The sequence below is a fragment of the Crocuta crocuta genome, unplaced genomic scaffold (assembly GCF_008692635.1).
Source record: "Crocuta crocuta isolate KB4526 unplaced genomic scaffold, BGI_CrCroc_1.0 scaffold26, whole genome shotgun sequence".
NCBI classification, from domain to species: domain Eukaryota; kingdom Metazoa; phylum Chordata; class Mammalia; order Carnivora; family Hyaenidae; genus Crocuta; species Crocuta crocuta.
The window spans coordinates 14,077,662-14,097,762 of record NW_027532249.1 but is presented as its reverse complement, the minus strand read 5'-3'; the positions used below and the strand labels follow the sequence as shown (position 1 = coordinate 14,097,762).

Genomic DNA, 20,101 nt, shown 5'->3' with positions numbered 1-20,101 from the left:
CTCTTGAATTTGGATTGAAAGAGGCTCAACAGAGCTATACCATGGCTTCTGCCTTCTCTGGAAGTTCAATTACACATATGTTCGAATTCTTCAATGTGTCCCATACCTCTTATGCTCTTTATCTTTTTTTTTTTTTAATCTCTGGGCTTCAGTTTAGATATTTTCTATTAACCCACACTCCAGTTTACTGATTTTTACTTCTGCTGTATCTAAAGTCATTAATTGAGTTATTAATTTCACATATTCTAAGTTTCAGTTCTAAAATTTCCTTTAGATTTTTAAAAGATTACAACTTTCTGGTGAAATTCTTTATTTTTAAAAATCGATTTTCTCAAATTTTCCTTTCTTTTCTTAAGCATATTAATAAGTGATCTTTAAGTGTTTGCCTATTAACTCTAGTATCCAGATCCCTTGTGAGTCTTGTTTTCCTCCCTGAGTTTCAGTTATATGGTCCTGTCTTTTGGCTTGTCAAGAATTTTTTTAATTGAATGTTGAAGACTGTGAAGCTCCAGATACGAGGTTATATTCCTTCAGAGAGGAGTCACACTTTCCTCTAACAGGCAGGGTGAGGATTGACCACCCAACCAGGAATGAGGTGGGGGGCAAATGGGTTTCAGTGCTGGTGATGCAAAGCCTGCCCTTGTGAGCCCATTCTGGCATCACAGCCCTCCCGGTCTTTTTCAACTAAGAGGTTGACTGGGGTGTTAACTGGGCACCTTCTCGTGGCAGGTCTTGAACTTTATTGATGGTTTCCTTAGCACTGTGGGTCTGTGGAAAACTGTCTTTTAAATTTTTTCATTGTGGTAAAACATAAATAAAATATACTGTTTTAACCGTTTTCCCTAAAAGAGGTTTTACTTCAACATTTGACAAACATCTTAGGGGGAAAGCTGTAACGAGGCCCAAGTTGCCAGTGTTGTCACTCCAGCCTTGTGAGACGACCAGCAGTTCAGCTGGGTTCTTGGATTCTGAGTTGCAACACTCTGGTAGGTGAAGCCTTGACCTGACCACTCAGAAACACTGTCAGTAGAATTCAGCTCACCTCATCAAGGCTTCTCCTCTCCCTCTAAGCTTCGAGTCTCTATTTGGGGGCACCTGGGTGTCTCAGTTGGTTAAGCACCTGATTCTTCATTTTGGCTCAGGTCATCATGTTCTCACAGTTGTGAGATTGAGCCCTGAGTTGAGCTCCATGCTGGGCATGGAGGCGCCTTAACATTTTCTTTCTCTTTCTCTCACACAGTCTCTCCCTCTGCCCCTCTTCCCAGCTTGTGCTCTCTCTTAATAAAAAAGAAAAGGAAAGGAAAAAGAAAAGAAAGGAAAAGAAAAAGAAAAACTGTGCTGCTTCACCAGATCACTATTGTATTTAAAAAATGATTTTTATTGCATGGATCCTACCTGGAAGCTTGAATGCCTTTAATTTTAAGAATTTTATCTAGTTTGCCTCTATCTTTATTTTCCCAAGAATTATTTATTTAAGTTGGTAGGCCATTGGAAATCTATATCATCCTTCATATTTTGAGTGTTTTTTTCCTCCCAAATATCTTATCAAAATAGACTGATGGTTTATGGTTGGTCTGAATTTCATCTTTTATTAGTCCTGCCAGCCTTTGGTGAAAATCTTAATGGACACTGAAAGGGCCCAGAGACAGTAAGCACAAATGAATGATTATCTGAGTGAATAAGTAAATATAGAATAAAAGAAAACAAAAGGCAGATCTCTTGGACAAATCTCCAACTGGATAATGTGGACTCCTGAGCTTGACTGGAGAGTAGGGAAATGCATCAGAAAGGATATTCCAAGCCAACTGTTGCACCCCTATAAAATACTCCTATGATTTAATAAATTACTTTTGGGTAAATATCTACTGTGCCATTGTTGTGGAATTCTTCAATGTGTAAAAAAAAAACAATCTCACTTTAGAATTATGAATGAATTCATTCCTATTTTTTTTTTAAAGTTTTACAATTATAAATGTCATGTAGAACCAGGGTCTTATTTCCAGTGGGAGATCTCATCCATTTGCTCTTACTTCATAATGCCCCTTGTAACCACTGAATTGGTGATAGGTTGTCATATTCATCTTTGGATACTCAGAGCTGCCACAGTTCTGGTATGTAACAACTATGAAGGAGTTTCTTACAAATTTTTCCCCATTCCTACTGCCATTATCTTGGCCTAAGTGCTCTTTGTGCTTGGAATATTATAACAGATTACTAAATTTTTTTCTTGCACACTTGATGCCTCACTACCCCCTGCCACCCCCCCCCAATTTTCATTTCACATCTATTGCTAACCTAATAATTCCACCTAAATTAATGCATTACGATCCAGTCCAAAGTATTTTTAGTTGGAGGATGCTGGAAGCTTAAAATTTTGCTACTTCATTTTCCCTGTTGTTCTAAGCAAACTTTCTTAGATTTGCCTCATCCTAATGATCTGGAACTTTTTAAACATACAAATGCTCAGGCTACCTGAGCTCAGGCTACCTGACTCCAACTCCCCACAGGAAGAGCCTAGCATCTCTGTTTATCAAGCATCTGGGTGACTTTTATGATTAAGTACTTAATGTCCTTGTGCCAGCAGCATTAGCATCATCTAAGAACAAATAAAAAATGTAAATTTTTTAAGGTGGGGGCTCAGATAGTTGTGGTTTAATAGCCCTCCAGGTGATTTTGATGTATACTAAAGTTTGAATAACATCGAACTAGCTTCTAACAGTGACTTAAAGACAATGGTTCTCAAATCTGGCTGCACACTACATCCTAAGGAGCTTTTTTTAAAAAAAAAACCTTACTCCCAGATACTTTGGTTTGCTTGGTCTGGTGTATGGCAAACATCTGACTGGAGTATCATGGATGTGGAGACTGATGTTCCCTGTCATCCATAATTCATTTCACAATTTTGTATTTATCTAGTCTTGCTGATTGGATTTATAAGTAAAAGTTTATTAAATTTGAATGCTTGAAATAAACTTATGCCTTTAAAATATCATTGTTTATCTATCTAGGTTCTATGTAAGACTTAACTCAAAAACATTTTTTTAAATTTGAGGGTTGGGGGAGGGACAGTGGGAGAATCTTAAGCAGGGTCTACACTCAGTGTGGAGCCCAACATAGGGCTTGATCCTATGATCCTGGAATCATAACCTGAACTGAAATCAAGAATCATACACTCAACCAACTGAACCCCAGGTACCCCATATATAAGATTTAATAAAAGGATGTTACTAATGGTTTGAAAACCATAGGACTACAGACTCAAGTCTAAACTTAAAAAAAAAATTTTATGTTTTATTAATGTTTTTGAGAGATAGAGTGCAAGTAGGGTAGGGCAGAGAGCAAGGGAGACACAGAATGGGAAAGTCTCTAGGCTCCGAACAGCCAGCACAGAGCCCAACGTAGGGCTTGAACTCACGAGCCATGAGATCATGACCTAAGCTGAAGTCGGATGTCTAACCAACTGAGCCACCCAGGAGCCCCTCAAGTCTAAACTCTTTACTCTTGCCTTTAAGACATAGTGTATTGCCCGGGTGCCTGGCTGGCTTAGTTGGTAGAGTGTGTGACTCTTGATCCTGGGTTGTAGGTTCAAGCTCAGACATTGGGTGTGGAGATTGCTTAAGGACAAAATCTTAAAAAAAAAAAAAAAAAAAGTATACTGCCTTTATTAATACTGCATAGCTCTACTCTTTAGCTGTAACACTTACCTAGAAAGTATGCCTCTAGCACTTAGGAAGGGGAAAACACCATACTCAAGTCCCAAACTACATTCTACTGCCAGCCCACTGGGATCTCGGCAAGTCACTAATTCTCTTTGGGCTTCTGTTTCCCCACTATAAAGGGAGGGGATACAATCAAATTTTCTCCAAGGCCCCTTTGACTCAGTATATTAGCATGTACACATTCAGGTGATTTTCCCAACTTAGATTGCATTATCTTTTCCTTTCTGCTTCTCTAAGGCAGTCTGAGTTCTAATTACCCTTTTTTTTTGGAGGGGGGGGAGGAGGGCACTCAGTCTAAGGTTCTTCAATCTCTCAAGCATCTTTCTATGTTTATGTCTGGTGTCTCTTCACATCCCCAAATGTCTAGCATATGGAAAATACACAATATTTGGAATGTTTTTAAGACCATAAATTACTGCCTCTGCCAGTTGGTTTTATACCAACAATAGCTATGTTGAAAGCGTTTTTTTCCCCAATAAGCCTTCATTTATGTTCCAAAGTTTCCCAATTCATATCCTATTCATTCTAGAAATTTTTTTAATCATAGTCCTTCCTGTTCATCCCCTACTTTCCAGTGATTATTCTCCAAAAACAGCGCTCTTCTGGCCTCTGCTGGTGTGATAAACAATTGCTTCGTTAATTCTTTGTGCTCAAGAACTCAAGTGTAAGGACACTGAATTTTTCTAAGGAACCTTTCTAGCAGCATCAGCTCAGAGAAAGATTTTGACAGGTCTCTTAAACTGCTAGGCTTGCTAAGAACAGACAGCTGGTAAAATTTGAGATGTATTTCAATTTTTTTTAATGTTTATTTTTGAGAGGGAGAGAGTGGGAGCAGGGGAGGGGCAGAGAGAGAGGGGGAAACACAGAATCTGAAGCAGGGTCCAGGCTCTGAGCTGTCAGCACAGAGTCTGACAAGGGGCTCGAACTTACGGACCGCAAGATCATGACTTGAGCTGAAGTCGGACACTTCACGACTGAGCCACCCAGATGCCCTTGAGATGTATTTCAAATGCTTATTTCTGAAAGTATTATTTTTCAAAAAATCCCATGTGGTTATGTTAATGTGTCAGGATTAACAATAAGATTCTTCGGTGTATGTTTCTTTAAAAGCTGGCTCCTTTGGAGGAAATTTGTAAAATTTTACCTGATTCTGACACTGTACTTAGTATTGTGCATGGTAAAGATAAATGTTAAATAAATGTGTAAGTGTTCTTGGCTTATGTAAAACTATTTCCTTTCTGTAACTAATTAAGAATTGAAGACAATCTAAGGAGGAATCTTTGTGGTTTTTCAGTTATTTCTTTTAGAGGGCCCAAGAATGTGCTCTATGCATTTTTACTTAAAAGACAAATTTTTTTTAAAAGTAAACTCTATGCCCAGTATAGGGCTTGAACTCACGACCACAAAATCAAGAATTGTATGCTCTACTGACTCAGTCAGCCAGGTACCCTCTCTATGCATTCTTTTCCTTCCTTCCTCCCTCCCTTCCTTTCTTTTGATAGAGACAGCAAGTACTGAAGGGGCAGAGAGAGAGGGGGAGAGAGAATCTTAAGCAGGCTCCACAGCCACTGGGAAGCCCAATGTAAGGCTCAATCTCATCAACAGTCAGATCATGACCTGAGCCAAAATTGAGNCTCGAACCCATGAACCATGAGATCATGACCTGAGCCGAAGTCAGACGCTTAACTGACTGAGCAACCCCGGCGCCCCCACCAGGCATTTTTAAATGCATATGCTAGATGCAGTTTATCTTGAGTTACTAATACACTGAGCCTACCAATAGCAGCCTTTCTAGTTGGACTTTGGGGGAATTTTTCACTATATGAAAGGTGTTAGGAAATTTTCTTCTTTTCATTTTGTGCTCTTCCAAGATGATAGGTCTTCTATATATGTTTGGGTACCAATGATTAACTCATTCAAACTACTGCCTTTGACAATCTTTGGTTTCACATGGTTTCATCAGGATACCTGCTTATCAAAGGTAGGAAAGGTGTTACTCCTATGTTAAGTGCTGACCCGTAGGTTTTGCATGTTTTCAAAGTTTAAAATCAGAGGTCTTTGGGGGGCCTGGCTGGCTCAGTCGGTGGAATATCTGACTTTTGATCTCAGGGTCATGAGTTCGGGCCCCAAGATGGGTGTGAAGATTACTTATAAAAAAATCTCTTATTTAAAAAAAGATGTTTAGGGGCGCATGGGTGGCTTAGTCGGTTCAGCGTCCGACTTTCGCTTAGGTCATGATCTCGTGGTTCGTGGGTTCGAGCCCCGCGTCGGGCTCTGTGCTGACAATGCAGAGCCTGCTTGGGATTCTCTCTTCCTCTCTCTTTGCCCCTGTTGTGCTCGCTCACTCTCTGTCTCTCTCTCTCTCCTAGAAATAAATAAAAAACATTAAAAAATTAAAAAAAAAAAGATGTTTATTTGTTTTGAGAGAAANTCACGCTGTCTCTCTCTCTCTCTCTCTCCTAGAAATAAATAAAAAACATTAAAAAATTTAAAAAAAAAAGATGTTTATTTGTTTTGAGAGAAAGAGAGAGAGAGAGAGAGACAGAGAGTGAGCGAGCACAACAGGGGCAAAGAGAGAGGAAGAGAGAATCCCAAGCAGGCTCTGCATTGTCAGCACAGAGCCCAACACAGGGCTGAATTTCACTAACTGTGAGATCATGATCTGAGCTGAAATCAAGAGTCAGACACTTAACCGACTAAGCCACCAAGGTGCCCCCAAAGTAAAATCTTTTAAAAAAGCTTACAGCCAACCTGAAACTATATATAGTGATTGACAGAGATTTGTATTAAAATCTTATCTAACATGTATACTGCTTTACAAATGAATAAAGCCCTTCTAAAGACATATTTTTAAAAAGATTTTTAAAAAATTATTTTTAAGTTATCTCTACACCCAAAATAGGGCTCAAACTCACAACTCCGATATCAAGAGTCACATGTTCCACTGATGTAGCCAGCCAGGCACCCCTACTTTATCTTTTTAAGTGAGAGAATGTACTATGTGTCATGAAATAATGTTTGCATTTAAATGCATCCTTCTAACTCATGTTATTTTTTTAAATTTTTATTTTTTAATATAATTTATTGTCAAGTTAGCTCACATACAGTGTATACAGTGCTCTTGGTTTTGGGGGTAGATTCCCGTGATTCATTGCTTACATACAACACCCAGTGCTCATCCCAAGAAGTGCCAGCCTCAATGCCCATCACCCATTTTCCCCTCTCCCCCACCTCCCCCCATCAAACCTCAGTTTGTTCTCTGTATTTAAGTCTCTTGTGGGTTTGCATCCTTCTCTGAAACTATTTTTTCCCCTTCCCTTCCCCCACGGTCTTCTGTTAAGTTTCTCAAGTAACTCAAGTGTTTCTAAAAAGTGTCTGTTTTATTACTTCATTTAAAGGTAGAGGTGGTCAATAACAGTAAAGAGGGATAGGGATCTCAGTTTACCCAACATCACAGGTTGACTGAAGATAAAATGAAAAATACGGATTATAAATGGTTGGATTACTGTAAGCTATCAAGTAGACAATCTCTTGTTGCCTGTCTCTGCTTAGACTGCCTTTTAAAAAGGAAAATCCAGGGGGCCTAAGTGACTCAGTCGGTTGAGCATCTTGACTCTTGATTTCGGCTCAGGTCATAATCTCATGATTCATGGGATTGAGCACAATGTTGGGCTCTGTGCTGACAGTGTGGGGCCTACCTGGGATTCTCTCTCCTTCACTCTGTCCCTCCCCTTTCGCTTTCTCTCTCAAAATAAAAATATTCAAAAGATAAATAAAAAAGGAAATTCACTGGAGGTATAGAGCTCTAACTGTACATCCTGTGGTACCCTGTTCAAATCCAGGTGTCTCTCAGACTCCTGGCCTTTAGAAGTACTATACTATAGTGAATACAAACTCTGATTCTGGAATTAGCCAATCCAGGGCTTTAATTTCGTCTTAGTTAATAGAGATAGCCATGTGACAATTTTGGCCATTGAGACATAGGGAAAGTAATTGGGTAGGGGTTCTGGAAAACTTTTAAAGTTTATTTATTTATTTAATGATCGCTACACCTAATGTGGGGCTCAAACTCAAAACCCCGAGATCAAAAGTTGCATGTTCTTTTTTTAAGTTTGTTTATTTATTTTGAGTGAGAAGGAGAGAGAAAATCCCAGGCAGGCTCTGCACCGTCAGTGCTGAGCCTGACATAGGGCTCGAACTCACAAACCATGAGATCACAATCTGAGCCGAAACCAAGAGTTGGGCACTCAACCACTCAAGCCGCCCAGGCGACCCCTTTTATTTTCAAGTTTATTTATTTAAGTGGAAAACTTTTTAAAGAGGGACAAAAACAAATGACATATACTTTCTTTTCCCTTCCTTCTGTCTAGAACATGGATGTGATGCTAGAGGTGGCATAACTATTTTATAGTGACAAGGATGAAGGTCACATACAAAGTATGAAAGCCAGAAGAATCTGGATCCGTGAGGGCATCATGGGGCTGCATTACCAGCCTTGGACTGCTGACCTCCAGACTTTTTAATGCGAGAAAAATAAAACCAGTCACTTGTTTAATTTGTTTTTTGGGTCCATTTTTTGCAGCTTAACATTAAGCTGACACATAAATTCACAAGATTATTTGAGGATTAAAAGAGAAAAATCTATGTGAAGAGTATAACACAGTTTCTGGCATATAGCAAGTTACCAATGAATGGTTGCTATTATTTTGGAGAGATTGGCTCACTGTCAGCAGAGAAAAAAAATCAAACATTGGATAAACCATTTGGGAAGGGAAGACAAGTGCTGAATAGAAGCTAGGGCAGGATTATAAAAAATTCAGATCACATTCAGAGCCAAACCATGCACATAAGGGGTCTGACGTATAGAAGGTACTCAGTATATGTGATTTCTTTGGTGATTCTGTCTCTGAAAACACAAATTGATGTCATTTGTTCACATGAGAACCTTGATACATGAAGATGAGATTAGGCAGAGATTGTTAGGAACTCTGAGAAGAGTTTTATCTACACAGTTAGATCTTAGTGAGGCATTCCATTCAGTGTCTCATGTTCTCCTGCTTGAGTAATACGGTCAAGATGTGGATTAGAGATACCCAAAAAAGACACTGACAAACAAAATGCCACCAGAAACGGTGGATGACACAGATGTGGTCTGTCATCTTGATGACTCAGACACTAGGTCCTAGAGGAACAGAAATTTGCTGAATCAAGATATCTGTTTTGTTGCCAAACTGGAAGTTAATAATATCAGTCAATCCAGAGGAAAAAAAATACAACTGAACTTGAACACATGGGCAGAGAAGAACTCAATAAATCCAGCTTGAAACCTTTAGAAAAGTATGATGAAGAGACTGTGAAGACGTGGAATAGGATGATCAGAGGATTATGTTAATTTATAATATATGAAAAATGAAAAAAGGTTGATATTTGTAATCAAGCCTCTATAGGAATTCACTATGGAATAGGAGCTCATTTCAAGCCAGAAAAAGAAAGAAACTGGAAAGTTAAAAGGACTACTAAAATTTAGCCTTTTTTTTTTTTTTTAAGACTTAAATGTCAGAAATGGAATGACCTACAAAGAAGCAACTGATGAAGAGAAGGAAAATTTGTAGTGATTAACACAAAGCCATTACGGAATGTAAATACCAAGGGAAAGTCAAGTGAAAAGACCTAAAAGGCAACAAATCAGAGACTACAACTATCATATTTTCAAAACTGTAATTAGGTATTACCAAATAAAGTAAATAAACAACTCTTAAGTTAGAGTGCAAAATGAAAACATCTTATTATTTTAAAGGTGCAAAAGCAAGAAAATATAACATAAGTGTATCCACATTTTAAATAGTTGTTTGTGTGGTAGGTTAATGCCATTTAAAAACACTTGCAATAGAAAAATGATTAATAAAGTCAGAGTACAGAAGATCAGAAAAATCAGTGTTTAATACCAACTTTAACTATAAATAACTAAAAAGAAACACTGTCCTCCATCCTGTTTTTGTGTCAACATCTATGTCTTCTGTTCCTTGCCTTTTGGAGAAAACATTGCATTGTAAGGCTGCCGTCTTTTGGGACGAGGACAAGGATCAAGATCTTCCTTAATGTAACCTTAAAAACAAATGACAAATTTAGAAGACTGTATTTGCAACATGCATTTCTTTCAGCATGTACCCAGCAAAACTGTCTTATTTAATGCCTTCTAAGTTTACATGATCCTGTGATTATTAGCTGTGCGATGTTAATGCATGATTTCCCTACTTAGCATCAGTCTCCTCACTGATACTAACAGTAACAGCAAACATTTCTCAAATGTTATATATATGACCTCAGCTAATGCTCACATTCTTTTGAAGTAGCTTCTACTATACCTACTTCACAGAAGAGGTAATGGAGACCCAAGGAAGTTAAGTAACTTACTCAAGTTCACAAAGCTATGAAGGGGGAGAGATGGGACCTTGCCCAAGATCTGTCTAACTCCCAGAACCAGAGCTCTTAAGTACTTTCCTATTCTGCCTCCTACAGGTTGCAAATGGGGACAAACAGCTAAACAAGAATGGTTTGCTATTAAAATTCCAGGTGATTATCAAAAAGACTTTCTGCAGCAGCTACTTTAGAAGATGTGCCCATGGCCCTGTACTCTTCAACCACCCGATTCTGCTACGGTGTCTTGAGTCATATGCTGTGCACTCTGCTATACCCCCTTAGGCCATGGTAGGCGCAGAAAAACAGGCTCTATCCGGATTGTGTAATTCTATCTGAAGACCAGGCAGCAGCATTTGTCAAAGGGAACTTAATTTGGCTTATTAATGGGGAAAATGAAAATATATTGTAATAGCTACAAGAGACTTAGCTTCAAAGCTGTATACATTCTGAAATCATATAAAATGTAAGTGCTATATATACTTGAAGGAGCTAGTTACAACAGCTGCCAAACAAACAAAGGTCCTTTTTACTCAGATATGGTTTATAAAGACCCATATCTAAAATTCAGACTCATTGCTTTAAAAAGATTCTCTCTTTTTAACAACACATTGCTGGCAACTTTTATAATGTTGTTATTTTATTAAAAGTCATTTTGATGATAGGATAAAAGAGACATTTACTTTCTGAAATTTGAATGACAAACCAGGATAATGAATATATAACTAAAGTGATTATATACAATCTCTGATTCCAATGGCATTACTCAAAGTGAAAGTTAATTCTTTTATCTTTAGGAATTTGTTTTTTATGTCATAGAACTAGCCCCTGAGCAGAAGGTAAAGAGAACCATGGGGGAGGGGCACTTGGGTGGCTTAGTCGGTTAAGTGTCCGACTTTGACTCTGGTCATGATCTCATAGCTTATGAGTTTGAGCCCTGGATGGAGGCTGCTTTAGATTCTGTGTCTCCCTCTCTCTCTGCTCCTGCCCCACTCAGTCTGTCTCTCTTTCAAAAATAAATAAACAACAACAAAAAAATAATAAGGAGAACCATGGGAAAAAAGTCTAATGTTTAGACTTGGGTATATACACTATTTCAAAAAAATTAATTCCAAAATATTATAACTTATATTCTCACCTCTTTCCATACACGTCTGAGTGGAAGGAAAACCAACTTCCCAGAAATTCTCTGGTGTGTTGGGTGGAATGTAGCGGAATCGGTGTCTTGAACAGGAAGCCAGCTTCTTTTCTCTTTCTTCCGCTGGAATATCTGCATAATACTGATAATAAAAACTGGTAAGTTTTTCATTTAGAAATAATACATGGACTATTATGCTTATTGATTAAAACCAGAAGCTAAGGAAGTTGTCAAAGTATTCAGCATGTTAGGGAACGACACTCGCTGAAGACAATATCAGTAATTACTACTAATAACACCGGTGCTGGTCTGTAAAATGTTTGCTCCACAAATGAGAAAAGGAGCTTGTAGCTTGTGTCACAATGTAAATCAATATGATTCTTTTTTTCATCAATAGTCTTACAATACAAACCCCAAACCTGCCAGCTTAACTTTATAACATGCTTAGTGGCACAGCTGGTCTATAGGGTGCAGAGTCAACTTTGTCAGGCCAGTAACAAAACTGCACTTTGGCACTTTTCTCAGTTGTTATTTGGATATAACACGTGTGTTTTGAAGTAATTTTTTAATTTAGGTTTTTACAAATAAAAGTTTAGTTTTGAATGTTGCAGGCTTCAGGATCCCATTTAAGTATTTTTTAATTAAGATCAAAGACATATTTCTTGCAACTGCAACCCAAACAACTTGAATTTCATGAAAACAAGGTTTTAACCTGTATGTAAAAAATGTATAGGTCTTTTGAAAACAAGGCAGTTGTGTGAAGTGTAATAGAACACACCACAGGACCACACAATCCAGCCAATCCCACTTCATACTTGAGAAACTAAAAAGCAAATTGATAATTTACTGGCAGAATTAGACTATAACTTAAGGTTGAAGTAAAGGTTTTAAATACATTTTTCTTTTACACAAATTAGTTAAAGGCTTCTGGGTACTTCTGAAACAACTATTTTGGGGACTTCTTCATTTTTCTCACTGACAAGACTTTGTTACTTGAGCCTGGACACTGGGGTGGGATGACCTTAGAGAATCATGGTTATCAATCTATTTAGAGAAATGCTGCCACCAAATTACAACATACACAAAAGCACCAGTAGGTCGGTGTAGCTGTAACACAGTGAGAACCTGGGAGGGTGGTGACCAACATCAGAGAGGAAGTGGGGTGCCAGAGTTTGCTGTTCTGATAAGAACTCTAGATTCTATTTCTTTGTGAGATGGGAAGATATTTAAGGGTTTCACGTAGAGAAATGACAAGATTTAATTTTTATTCTAAAAAGGTCATTAGGAAAAAAAAAGACCATTCAATGCTGTGCTAAAAGTACACTGGGAAGACAGAAATTAAGTAGATGCCTGTCCTCTCCAAGCCACCTTGTGCTGATGCTCTCACGCCCTGTCCTGCCAGCCCACATTTCTGACTCTCTCTCCCCTCTGGCATGTAGGCCAGGAACTGAAGCACCCATTGCTGATATAAAGAAGACCTTTAATCCTAGGCAATTTCCCAACTGGGGGCAATAAAATCATTAACATCTCAGAAATACTTTTCTCAAAAAGAAAGAAATATTGTGAAGAGACAAAAAAGAAAAATGGGGACAGAAGTATATGGTAATTCTCTGTACTTTATGCTCTAGTTTGCTGTGAATCTAACACTGCTTTCTAGAAACCGTCGGTTAATTAAAGCAAAACAACACAAGGAAAGCACTTAGAAGTTATTTCAATAGTCCCGGCAAGATGAAATGGTGCCTTGGTCCAGGGGGTTAGTGGTGGTGATAGTAAGTGGGTGGAAATGGGATACATTTTGAAAGCAGAATTGATGGGATTTGCTGATAGATCGGTTAGTGAGAAATGAAAGAACAGAACAGAGGACAACTATAAGAGCTTTGGTTTAAGCAGCTAGAAGAATGGACATACAGGAGACTCAAGAGGCTTGGGAATCAGCAGTGAAAACTTGAGATGATTATTACACTTCCACATGTATTACATATTCCACAGGTGGAAGAGACATTGGGAATACATTTAGGAATGGTAAGCATACAGATATTTAAATATGTAGGACTGGCAATTTGACTCCTGGTCAGTCATGAGAGATTAACAGGAACAGATTTATCTCCTATCTTAAACAACAAAAACATTGGAATTAAATGTATGAGATAATAGTTTTTAGAGACTGAATAACAGCACAGGCAATGATTCCTGAGAGAAGGAAAGCAAATTAAGTGTTTCTAGCACAAGAGCTTTTTTTCTAACTGGCAGTGTAAGAGTCATGGTTATAACTAAAAATCGGAGGTCTGCATAGGATAGACCATGTTCTTTAGTTAAGAAATCATGGTATGCTCAATTTGTGTTAGGAAATTCATGATACAGATTTTGCTTGCAATGCCAAACTGCTTTCCAAAATAGCAATCTCAATTTATATTGCCACTGTTAGAGGCTATTTCTCACCAAATGCTTACCTGCACTACAAACTATCCATACAGAACTTTAATCTGCTTGGTTTTCAGGTTTTCTAGCCCACAGCTATTAAAAAGAAAATTTAAACGGGGAACTAAATTGCTAGAGGCAGGCATCTAATAGCTAACAGATAGCAAGGAAAAAAAATAAAGAAGCATGTTTCAGGAAAACACAGAACCTACCTGAGAGATATCTGGTAGACAGGAGGAGTACTACCTACTTCAATAGTTCAAGATGGACAATGTATAAGAGGAAGATGTACTTGTGCTCTAAGGGTGAAATAGAGCCTGTTCATCACAATTTGTTTAGGAAGGAATGTTTGGGGAAAAAGTTAAGAGCTTATGGTCACACCACTTATTCAGAAAAAAAATATGAATACATCTCACTTCCTGAGAGTGCTGGTTAAAGTTTCCTACTAAAATATCAAGAGGCACCTGGGTGGCTCAGTCCATTGGGTGTCTGACTTCAGCACAGGTCATGATTTCGTGGTTTGTGAGTTCGAGCCCTGTGTCAGGCTCTGTGCTGACAGCTCTGTGGTGACAGCTCAGAGCCTAGAGCCTGCTTTGGATTCTCTCTCTCTCTCTCTCTCTCTCTCTGCTCCCCACTCCCCACTTGTGCTCTGTCTCTGTCTCTCAAAAATAAATAAATGTAAAAATAAATTTTTTAAAATAAAATATCAAAAATTTCCCCAAATACTTTATATAGAAGAGCTTTGCTGTAACATAACATCAGGGGAAACATTAAAACAAATAAAAATAAACACAGAAAAGAAAAATGGCAAAATGTCTTAGGCTGGTAAAAAGAACTAGGGCTTAGGTTCCAGGTTCACTTATTGAAAATTTGAGAGAAGTTGAGGGCTTTCATTTTCATCTATTTATATCTCGCAGGTCACAACTGGTGTGCTCTTTCATTATTCATCCTGCTATTCCTGGCCTGAACTAGGTTTCTAGATTTGTATCTATGATTTTTAAAAAATGCATTTATAATCTAAAGCCATATTAAAAACAGTCACTGGACAGTATTTACATTAGTACTTACAATTTCACATTCTTTACATGTGTGTCCAAGCAATTTCCTTCTCTCTTCTTTTTTCCGAACTACCTCAATATGAGGAAAATTTTGTAAGCTAGTCTCTCTGGAAGAAAAATGAATTAAATTTAAAAATTAATCCATTTGTTACTATAAAGATCTTTGGTTTAGATTTTTAATTAACAAAGGTGAGGACCCAGAGAAGAAATAATCCCAAAACATTCACTCATTTTATTTGAAATGTTTATTCAGTATGTTAGAAAACGATTTTTTCATGCATTCTTCATTAAATACTTATTAGGTGCCTACTATATGTCAGGTATTTTTATGTATATTGTTCTCTAACTGAAAAAAGATAACTATTATTTCCTATTTTTGCCTGAAAATTTACCTGGTTGGCTGAAAATAATATATAAAATAACCTAATTTAAAAAGGAATATTGTATTATTAAAGTCAGGAATTGGTATAACATAACCAAAAAAAGAATAACTACCTCTGTTAACTCAGTTTTCTTTAAGAACCTGTATTTCTGGGCTAACCTATTCCCCTTGAAAAAGAGATTCATCTGTTTGTATGTCATCTTCATTTTCTCTAAAAATTTATTTTGCTGCCTCTATTCACCCTGGATTCTTCAAAATGTTAGGAACAATTATTTGCATTTATCCTTATATGGATCAGATCCTATTGAGAACTCCTGGAAACCCAGGAAAGGTCAAAGCCACTGAGGTATTAATGAGGTATGGAGTGTTCTGGGAAAAAAAAAAAAGCACAGAACTTTTAATATACTTGTATCCTGCTTTAAGTTTTAAAGCCCAATATAGAAAAATCCAAACTTACAAAATAGGTAAATGACACCTTAAGTGTTGGTATACATATTTGTTTATAACAGAAACATCCCCAGTGGGCTTAAACAGTCTGACTCACAAAAACTGATTTCTAAAACAACTTATTGGTAACATATCCAATCCTTTGAGGTATTTTGATTGTATGCCTCTCTACTTGACAAGCACTTTCCCTCAAAAGAAAGCTCCAATCCCTCTGTGTCAAAGTATATGAGGTTATAGGTCTTTTGGGTTCTTAAACCCAACAACTCTCAGCCTTAGAGCAATCTGTAAATTAAAAGGACAGATAAAAATTGCTTTCTTTCAAATCGTTTATGGAATTTTAAAAGCTTATGTAGAATACATTCTGGCCATATCATATCCTCTCCTCTGAGTACTATCTATTCTGCTTCTATAGTGCGTTATAAGGTTGCAGGGAATCTACTAGTAGACTGGCATCTGTAGCAAACTTTAAAGCTTCTTTCCCTCTTATAACACGACCCATCTTCCCAAGGTTTGCTAGTGTTGTCTGTGGGGAAAGAAACAATGCGAACTCTGAGACTTTTACAATGCCCATGTGTCAGACCCACCTCCTGAATCTCCAGCTATCTAATGGTTTCAGAATAAATAAAACTACTCATTTATTTGAAATGACAGTTCTTCCCTTGCAATCTTATTTCAAGAAGTCTATACCAAAGATATATAAAATTATGAAAAAAGAATGTAAAATATTATTCAATGCAGCATTCTGTTAGCATAAGTGTAAATACCCCAAAAACCCATTACTAAGGAATTAACCAATAAATTTATTGGTTTTTATTTAACCATTAATTTATTGATGGTACCATCAATAAAGTACTATATAACTAAAAAAAAGAAGTGAGGAATATCACTATATGCTATTATGAGTGATTTCCAGGATATATACTTAAGCGAAGAAAGCAAAAGCAGAATAAAGTATATAATAGCACTCTACCATTTGTCTAAGGGGAGAGAGACTGACAATATATTTCTGTATAGATATTTACTTTTATTTTTTAAAATGGATTGAAAACCATAATTTTTAACAAATGGTCACCTTTAGGGATAGGGAGCTAAGAGGTAAAGGGGACAATGTTAGAAGCCAGACTTATCTGAATATACCTTGTTTTGTAGCCTCTGATACTGTGTATATAGTTTATGTAACTTAAAAAAAGAATTAAAGATAAAAAGAAAAACCTAAAAAGTTCAAAAGCAAAATAAAACAAACCTAGGGACTGAGTTGGTGGTATACCTACATGAAAAATAATTGTTCCAAATGGCTTTAAAATATAGTGACTAGGGATGTCTGGGTGGCTCAGTCGGTTAACCATCTGACTTCGGCTCAGATCATGATCTCATGGTTCGTGGGTTTGAGCCCCACATCAGGCTCTGGGCTGACAGCTCAGAACCTGGAGCCTGCTTCAGATTCTGTGTCTTCCTCTCTCTCTCTGACCTTCCCCTGTCCCTGACCCTTACACTGTCTCTCTCTCTCTCTCAGAAATAAATACATAAATAAAATACGGTGACTAGACTGTACATTTATAATAGACATTTCTTTTTTCATTTTTAGAATTTATATGAAAAGATGCAGATAACACGATACAGCTTAAGAACAAAAACCCCCAAAAAGACATGTTAAGCCATTTTCATAAATCATATTATCAATGATAATTTACATTATTCTGAGACTGCTCTATATATACATCTGTATCTACTTTCCCCCTACTGAAAATTTTACTTTTCAGTACTACAAACATAATTTCTCATTTAACTAAAGAATAAAGTTTGTAGTTTGTAGTACTGAACTACTGTTTGTAGAACTCAAAAGTAAAATTTTCAGTAGGGGGAAAGTAGATACAGATGTGAGACAGAAGAGGTTACATAAAAATCCTGTAGTTTTGAACCTGAGTTGGAGCTATTGGTATGAAAAAGTACAGTTATCTTGAAAAACAAAAATGAAACAAAAACCTTATTCCTAACTCTGTCCACCTAAAAGATTTACAATGACTACCTAAAAGTTCTAGATACAATGACTAACTGTAGCAATGAGCGACACTAGTGGTTAAACTAAATTTGTTTTTCACTAAAAGAAACTAGGGCTCCTGAAAAAATGGCAGATTCCAGGCCTCTGGCAGGAAGTGTACATGAGAGCCTAGAACATGATATATGATGCCAGAAGCAAGAAAGCTAGGAAAGACTCGGGTAGTGCCCATTCAAAGAGACTGGAGCCAAGATGTGACAATTTGAGTATAAATAAGAATAAGTGCGAGGTGCCTGGGTGGCTCAGTTGGTGGAGCGTCTGACTTCGACTCAGGTCATGATCTCACAGTTTGAGAGTTAGAGCCCCACATCAGGCTCTGTGCTGACAGCTCAGAATCCAGATCCTGCCTTAAATTCTGTGTCTCCCTCTCTTGTCCTTTCCCCACTTGTGCTCTGTCTCTCCTTTTCTCTTTCTCTCTCAAAAATAAACATTGAAAATTTAAGAAAAAAAGAATAAGTGAAAGAGACTGAAATACATGAAACATTTAAATCCATGAGTTCATAATGACATCACAAATAACAACTCCCTAGTCACATTTGGGAAGCTAGGGTACCATTTCTTTGGATAACTGGTAAATAAAAGGAAAAGAATTAAGCATACAGTAATTAAAAAAAATAGCTCTTATCTATTAGAGTCTTATAGGTACCAATAAAGATTTATCTTGGTATGTCAGATCTCTAAAATTCTCAACAGAAATCAAAGTATAGGGGCGCCTGGCTGGCTCAGTTAGCGGAGCATGCAACTCTTGATCTTGGGATCACAAGTTCAACTGAGCCTCACATTAGATGTAGAGATTACTAAAAAAAAAAGTGTATAAAGTTAAAAAAAAAAAAGTATGGGGTGCCTGAATGGCTCAGTTGGTTGAGCATCTCACTCTTGATTTTGGCTGAGGTAATGGTCTCCTGGTTCAGGAGGTCAAGCCCCATTCAGGCTCTGCGCTGGCAGCACGGATCCTGCTTAGGATTCTCTCTTTCCCTCTCTCTGTTGCTCCCCTGCTTATGCTCACTCTTGCTCTCAAAATAAATGAATAAACACTGAAAAACATCATTAAAAATGAAAGTATAAAATATACTTTGCTTATTGAGGGACTCAATTTGTCAACATCATAACTTGAAGGGAAAAAAGCATAAAAATTCTTTTGAATTGAATTATTACGCTTAACTTCACTTCTAAAATAAACAATACATGATTAAAAGTTACAGAATTTGCCATCTTTGAATAAAAGGGACAAAGTAGCATTCTGGTTCAAAATCAAGATGCTTTGTTTTTCTTTTAAGGTTTAAAACTCTTCGGGTGCCTGGGTGGCTCAGTCGGTTAAGGAACTGACTTCGGCTCAGTTCATGATCTCACGGCTCTGTGCTGACAGCCTGGAGCCTGGAGCCTGCTTCAGATTCTGTCTCTGCACCTTCCCGACTCTTTCTGTCTCTCAAAAATAAATAAATGTTACAAATTAAAAAAAAAAATCCTCATGAAATAATTTTCAAGCACAACCTAAGGCCTTACCTAAAGTCCTATATATACTATGTAACAGTTACATACTTTAACAAATTCCTGGAGTTCAAATAAAGTCCACAATAAAACAGAATAAGAATAAAAATATCTGTTATAAAAGAGAGAAAATAACTATTAACATTGTCAAAAAAAGTAGCAGTGACATAAATTTGTAATATTTGTCATTTTTACGCGTAGGTAAGATGCAGTCTATTTTAACCAAAGTAGCCACCTAATAGTTCAGAGGTACATGACCAAGATAGCTCTGTTGTACTTCCAATCACGTTGCTGGTATTAATCAAGACCAACTTACCTTTCATCATCTTTAAAATATGGCTCCACAAATGCTTTCTGTTTGACTTTATCTTGTTTATCACTATGAGCTGTACACAAAACATACATAAAGGAAAAAAAAAAGAATTAAGCATTTAATTATAACACAAACTGAAAGCAGAACTGAGGAATAGCTTTTTTTGGAACAAAAATAACCTATATCAAAACTTCCATTCTAACCGGATTTCCTACTCTAGGCTGTGGGGAATTCGTTTAAATTTCTGTAACTGTAATTTTTTTTATCTGAGTAACGAGGAGGTGCTGATTATCTTGTTTACCTCAGAATTACTACAAAAACCATACCTATAAAACTACTTTAGACTTAAAAACTACATATATAAGTACCTGTACACATATAGATTGAATATGAAAGTATTTTAGGCTTCAAAAGAACTACTCTGATGCTCATTTTCATTTGGCACCAAGCACAGTAACAAGACAGATCTTCATGTTTCACTTATTAGTGCTGCTGACTTTTTTTAAAAGTAAGCTCTTTGCCCAACATGGGGCTCGAAATCATGACCCTCAGATCAAAAGTTGCATGCTCCACCAACTGAGCCAAAGAGGTGCCCCAGTCCTGATTTTTATAATGTGTCTTTGAGGTAGATTAACTAGGAAACAGATTAAAGAATTTTATCCAGA

The 20,101-nt window shown here is 37.1% G+C and overlaps 1 protein-coding gene across 7 annotated transcripts in view; it reads right to left on the bottom strand.

Moving 5' to 3' along the window:
• Positions 1-9,641: 9,641 nt before the first annotated feature.
• The window catches only part of RBBP8 (RB binding protein 8, endonuclease), a 97,856-nt gene continuing 87,396 nt past the window's right edge, over positions 9,642-20,101 (bottom strand). For 6 of the 7 annotated variants that reach the window (XM_077778138.1, XM_077778142.1, XM_077778139.1 and 3 more), the window contains 4 exons: positions 19,440-19,509; positions 14,761-14,857; positions 11,275-11,416; positions 9,642-9,824 (listed from right to left, as the gene is read on the bottom strand). In XM_077778138.1, coding sequence (XP_077634264.1) covers positions 9,727-9,824; positions 11,275-11,416; positions 14,761-14,857; positions 19,440-19,509 — 407 coding nt within the window. In that variant the 3' untranslated portion in view covers positions 9,642-9,726. Of the gene's footprint in view, positions 9,825-11,274; positions 11,430-14,760; positions 14,858-19,439; positions 19,510-20,101 lie in introns of all 7 variants that reach the window. The other variant, XM_077778144.1, reaches the window with a different exon arrangement.